Below are 6,479 nucleotides of genomic sequence, written 5' to 3' on the forward strand. Positions count from 1 at the left end.
GAACAATCAGCTGAGAGGCTATCCAGGGGCTATGGGCCAGGCCACATCACTGGGTTACGTTTGGGACTGCAGATTACAAGGTCTGTGCAAGGGTCTGGGAGAGGGTGGGGAATGTCATGCACCCTGCTAAAATGTCATTTTGCAATGCAATTGACTAACTTCATTATGTCATGAAAAACTTTATGAAAAATGGGATATATGAGTTTCTTATACTCCTTATAACCAACCTCAGAGTATTATGATTCATTTTATTATGGCATGTCATTATTTCATGTCTTGACAGTCGAGTTGCACCCACCGTCTCCAGCTACGAACTGTCCCACAGCCGAGGAGCCTCCCCCTCCTGTCTCCATGAACTGGACCTCAGACACAATGACGTTGTACTCCAGGACAGAGCCACAGCCCATGCACACGGCATCACCTCTGGCCTGGTCCACATCGATGTCCGTGCCCCCACAGTTATTACATACTCTGGAACTCATGGTGAGATCTGGTCACACAGCACAGCCTAGAGAAAAGAGAAGAGACAAGTCACATTTTTGTGAATGAGAAATGCTGTCGACATATGAAATGTTGCATTTATTGGATACATAAAAATGTATTGTACTCTTCCAGCCAAAAGGTTGTGGTCAAGCAGGCATAAACTACTACCACAACAGTGTCCTACACTCAAATTGCATGACATGACGTCTATGAGTGAGTTTGGAAGTAATAACAATTGACTATTACAATAAAAAGATGCCGGAGAAGTGAACACTTTCTTAAATCCTCTGTAACCTGACCCTGGATCAGGGCTTGGGGGACAATTCCACCACTACAACCCTGCTCCGTGGCAAAGCCTGGTGTGGTAATATAGCTAGCTAATTGTACATTTAGACATTTCTGTAGGATGCACTGGTAGTGGTCCAATATCAATGACCGTGGCATTGCCGTCAATGATTGTTCAGCATGTCTAATGTGGCAGCTAGCTGCTGTATAAACACACAACCCTTCATCTGAAGTGAGAGTTGGAACTTGTCTGGCAGTAAGGTTGCTAGACTCCATTAACTAAGTTAGCTTGCCTGTGTAAGCTAATGGGTAACCATGGTTTCCATAGTGTGGTGATGAATTGTTGAGAAAATACTGGATAATGAATACGCACCAGCCAAATCCAATAGCAATACAGAGGTGATGCTGACCGCGATGTGATCTAGTAGGAGGTGACTAGCAAGTTTCCCAGAGCAGAATTCCAAGCCAGCGAATCAGCTTCTTATGAGCATTCCCAAGCCTTCTATATCTATTTAAATGTTTTGTAGTGTCTTGAAGAATGTATCTCACCCAAATGTACTGTTATTTGGGTTCTAAACCGCACATTATTTACTGTCACCAGGAGCGAAATTCTGATATTAACCTTGGAGGGGTCAATTACATTAAATTTTCTCAAGAGCAATTCCTTAGAGGGACACCAAAAGTAGTGATGTAACATATAGCCTTTTCTATTTTTTTTTTCACCTTTATTTAACCAGATAGGCTAGTTGAGGCTAGTTGAGAACAAGTTCTCATTTACAACTGCGACCTGGCCAAGATAAAGCATAGCAGTGTGAACAGACAACACAGAGTTACACATGGAGTAAACAATAAACAAGTCAATAACACAGTAGAAAAAAAGAGAGTCTATATACATTGTGTGCAAAAGGCATGAGGAGGTAGGCGAATAATTACAATTTTGCAGATTAACACTGGAGTGATAAATGATCATATGGTCATGTACAGGATACGTTGTAATATGTTAAATGTATATTGGGGAACCATAATTCCTACAACTGGATAATTGATAGGTACAGTAGTTAACTGAAGGGTTGTCCCAACTTGTTCAAATGTTTAAATCATTATAATACTACTACTAATAATAGTTATAGCAGTGCTCCTTATCAGTCCAGTATGTATGCAGGTATTTTTTACTTACAACCAGCAATACCAAGAAAGGCCAGTAGGTGGCAGTGGTACTGTACACTGTATGGGTGTAGTTTTCATAAATACAACATGGTGTGTGATCACATCTAAAAGAATCTTCATTGAGAACCACAAAGTTGGTCTCCGTATTGAATTGACTTTTTCAGATACATTTATATAGTCATTAAATATGTGCCACTGGCCTGAGTCTACTACAATATCTTTACAATAACAAAAACCTTAAAATAAGTACAGTTCTAAAAGCAAAATAAGTACTTCAATGAAAAACCCAAACAAATCAACCAAAATATCCTTCAGTCAGTGTCTCAACTCTTCAAACAGCAGCTATGGACAAGTATGTCGCACAATGTTTGCAATTTTAAATAAAATAACATGAAATAAATCATTTGTAAGTGTAGTCATGTACTAAAAACTGAAAACTACTAAACAAAAGAAGAAATATCAATTATACCAGAAGTTCTCAAACAGGGGTCCATGGACTAATTGCAAGGGGTCCGTGAAATAAAACAAGTGTAATGAATGTATTCAGTACCACAAGGTTTCCAGTAAGTTTACATATAATATAGTGGGGGTGGAGGTCCCTGAGGACCGCTCAAAACCTTGCCTGCCTTGTCTCAAAATATGCAGTGGTTCCAGTACCCAAAAAAGGTTGAGAACCACTGCTATACACACTACTGAACAAAAGAACAGAACATATGTTTTCAGGTTTCAATGGATCCAACAAATTGCTGGCAGATATTTTCCCTCTTGAGACTGTCCAGTCTGTCTTTATGTACATTACAGACAACTACGCCGTTCAGTATCTCTTGGCCCATGCTAGCCCGTAGCCAAGTCTTTAACCTGCGGAGTGCACTGAAACTCCTCTCAGCCTCACATGAAGAACTGGCACCACAAACAAAATTCTGATCAGCACCTCAACTTGGTCAAACAACCCCTGCATCTCCACTGGAAGCCTCCTGAGGACCTCTGCTGCCTCTCGCCTGCTGCTACAGGGATATTTGTTGTGAAAGAGAGGGATCTGCACTGAAAGAGAATCTATGTTCAGTTCTGGGTACTGATCTAGAGAATCATCCAACTCCCCCGTGAGAAGCGCTCTTTCCAACTTTTGCAGGACGTTTAGACTGTCCTGGTCAAAACGGTCGCCAAACTGAACCTCCACACCATCCAACATTTAAAATAATTCTGCCCTATAGTGATCCACTGGTTTGCCAGCAAATCGTCTTGAGTGCGTCTCAATGGATTCAATAGAGTCAATCAATGTTGTTGCTTTCTCATACAGCGCAAGGTAGCTTTCGTCATTTCTTGTGCCCCTAAGAGATGACCGCACACACTAGACTGCAGCCTGCATACCAGAGACAGTCTGAGTTTTATTCTGCAGTGAAATGTTTAGACATTCAAGCTCTCCAAGAACAGCAGAGGCTGGCCATAGAGGGCACCTAACTGATGGACCCAGGAAAGGGAATTCCGGATCAGTGGGGAGGCTGAGCAGCCAGCCTGTGTAATCAGATTTACAGTGTGCTCCACAATGGATATAGAGGGCTAATGGCTGCTGCCTCCTCACGATTGCCTGTGCACCTGTATATTTTCCTGCCATGTTTGAGGCACCATCGTAACTCTGCCCACGTAAGCCAGACATGGGCAAATTGAGCCTCAACAACACATCAGTTTCCACAGGGACAAGGTCATGGTCTACATAACGCAGACAGACACTCTTCTGTTCAGCACCAGAGACATCTTGAGTACCATCAACAATTAATTAAAATTGTACAATCGGAAGAGACCTGATCTCAGCTGCAATGCCTCGAACGACCATGATGTTCAGAATTTTATTCTGTGCTTTGGGGCCTGTGTACATTGTGGTACGCTCTGTTAACCACTTCAGTAAAATGGGGTCATCCTCTTCTGCCCTAAGTTTCAAAAGCTGGTATAAATTCCCACTGTCATCCGTGTGGCCTCTAAAGACTTGTCCCTGTCTTACTACATGCAGCACCGAACTAACAATTTTCATCAAGCAATGCCTTAGGTCTTCCTGCTGTTTACCCCAAGCTCTGGATAACTGGACACTGATTGGATTTAGCTGGTGTGCTGTTACAGTTACAAAGTGGCAGTGGGTTTGGCAGTTTTGATGTGCTGTGAATTTTTCAATGGCTTTTCTCCAGTTCCTAAATCCTGCGCTAATGAAGGCAGCATCTGCTCTTTGGCCAAAAGATGGCTGGCTTGAAAACCCTTGGCTACAGTGAAAACACAACACTCCTTTTATTGATAGATTAAAATGTAGCCAGGGGAAATCACCAAACCATCTCTCTTGAAACGCCAAAAACTCTGTTGGCAAGAGTTTGCGGTTCTATAAATTGTGGCTGATATGGTTTTGTGCCATCACTGAGGTAACTGGACAATGCTGTGCCACTGTCCCCTATACTGGTGCAGCTGGCAACAATGTTGACACCTGGTCCTGCCGTGGCTGTGACACTGTCCTCTGAAGTCGCTCTCCGTGGCTCGTTCCCTTTCACCACCCTCACTACCTCACAGTCTGTCTCCTAGAAAATAAATAAGGTGTTTGCCGTATTCCTAACTACCGGTACCCAAAACTACACAATTAATCACAACAACAATACCATTGTCTTAAACAAATCTTAGTTTAGTCACCAGTTTAAGTTGAGAGTGGGGGTATCCATGGCATTTTCCAATTATGTCCCTACTTTCAAGTTTAAAAAATGGAGAACCTTTCATAATGTTGCCAAACAAAGACTCAACAAACTTACCTGAGACTCCCTGTCTCTGCTGTCTGTGTGCCATCTGTCCCCAGCTCTGCTGTCTGTGTGCCATCTGTCCCCAGCTTTGCTGTCTGTGTGCCATCTGTCCCCAGCTCTGCTGTCTGTGTGCCATCTGTCCCCAGCTCTGCTGTCTGTGTGCCATCTGTCCCCAGCTCTGCTGTCTGTGTGCCATCTGTTGCCTGCTCTGCCTAATGACATCATTGTGAAACATTTCCATTAGCATTTCACTTATTTCTTCTTAACATTTTATCAACTAGTCTTTGAGATATTAGGCTACTAGAGTTCTTACTTTGCGTTTTAGTGTACTGAAAGATACTCTGATGTCCGTCTTTTTACTTTTTTCTGACATTTTTCTACCTGGCTGGCTGGCTAGCTGCACACACACATTTACACAACATATGCTGCAACCTTTTGTAATTTTAATATAGTTTGTTTCATATTGGCTGACTCCCAACTATAGCTGAATTTGTAAAGCTTAGCGAGCACCAATTTCGTTTCTGTGGTGTTTGCTATAATCTTTGCTACCTGGTTAAATAAAGGTTAAATAAAAAATAACAATAATTAAAAGTTCACTAGCGACAATTTAGCTTTTGCAGCGAGAGCATTAAATATATTTAAGACAATGGTAGAAGAGAGTGTAGTTCTACAGCTGCATGCTGATCTTGGAATCAACTGACGATAGCAAAGATTCCATCTTTGACGACAACACATAAATGGAATAGGTACTAGCTAGCTTGATAGTTAATGTTTGCTTTAGTTTGCGCGCTTGCTCTGCAAATTCAGCTAGTGTGTGTGTGAACCCTGCAAACATAAAAAACAACAACATTGATATGGCGCGATTGACTTGATTATCCTCACGTCAGTTACGTACATTGAGTGCCTTTCAGACAGTAGATACGAACCCTCTACTACATTGCCAGCTAAAGAACTGGCAGTGGATCAAACCATTGTGAGGCAAAGGGCGGGGGGGTCGTAATCTTTTGAAACTCAAAAACGCGCTATTAAGTGTCTCTAATCAGCACAAGTGCTTTCATTGCGTATTATTAATATTATTGAAATTACATAGTTATGTTTACAGTGATATATTGGGGAGGGACAAATCATACTTTTCCCAGGATGGGGGCGTCGTGTCCCCCCCGCCCCCCTGGGATTTCCGCCTATGAAACTAGCCAGTGAAATACCATACAAATATTGATCAATCCACATCGCTAACAGGTGCGTTTTCATACTTGAGAAATGGATAACTTGCGGGTGATATGCCCCAGCGTTTATAATTCTCTATCCTTTTATTAGAGAAATGTCATGAGATAATTTAGTTCCTACCTTATACGTGATATTCAATTATATTTGTTGACCCAGTATATATTAAAAAAACAACACTCATTATGCTCAAATTTAAAACATGTATCAGACTACAAACGCCCCGTTTAGCTACACATGATAGCGACCCCTGTCCAAGGTACGAACTACGTCAACGTTCTGACATTTTAAAGAGACATGACCCTAAATCATTGTCTTGTGACAGGCAGAGTCTGTCAGATTTTTTAAAAGTCAGTTAAGAACAAATCAATTTCAATGACGGCCTAAGAACAGTGGGTTAACTGCCTGTTCAGGGGCAGAACGACAGATTTGTACCTTGTCAGCTCGGGGGTTTGAACTTGCAACCTTCCGGTTACTAGTCCAACGTTCTTACCACTAGGCTACCCTGCCGCCCCGAGTTTTTTTATCGTGATTAATCGCATTGACTGAAAG

The 6,479-nt window shown here is 42.0% G+C and overlaps 1 protein-coding gene across 1 annotated transcript in view; it reads right to left on the reverse strand.

The window, feature by feature from the left end:
- The window catches only part of LOC118362594 (transcription factor IIIB 90 kDa subunit-like), a 50,079-nt gene extending 44,254 nt beyond the window's left edge, over window positions 1-5,825 (reverse strand). Inside the window, exons 1-3 of the mRNA XM_052486326.1 lie at window positions 5,017-5,825; window positions 4,716-4,915; window positions 299-508 (exon numbers count right to left, since the gene is read on the reverse strand). Of these exons, the coding sequence (XP_052342286.1) occupies window positions 299-482 (184 nt within the window). The 5' untranslated portion in view covers window positions 483-508; window positions 4,716-4,915; window positions 5,017-5,825. The remainder of the gene's footprint in view (window positions 1-298; window positions 509-4,715; window positions 4,916-5,016) is intronic.
- Window positions 5,826-6,479: the final 654 nt, after the last annotated feature.

This window comes from Oncorhynchus keta, chromosome 29, assembly GCF_023373465.1.
Source record: "Oncorhynchus keta strain PuntledgeMale-10-30-2019 chromosome 29, Oket_V2, whole genome shotgun sequence".
NCBI classification, from domain to species: Eukaryota; Metazoa; Chordata; class Actinopteri; order Salmoniformes; family Salmonidae; genus Oncorhynchus; species Oncorhynchus keta.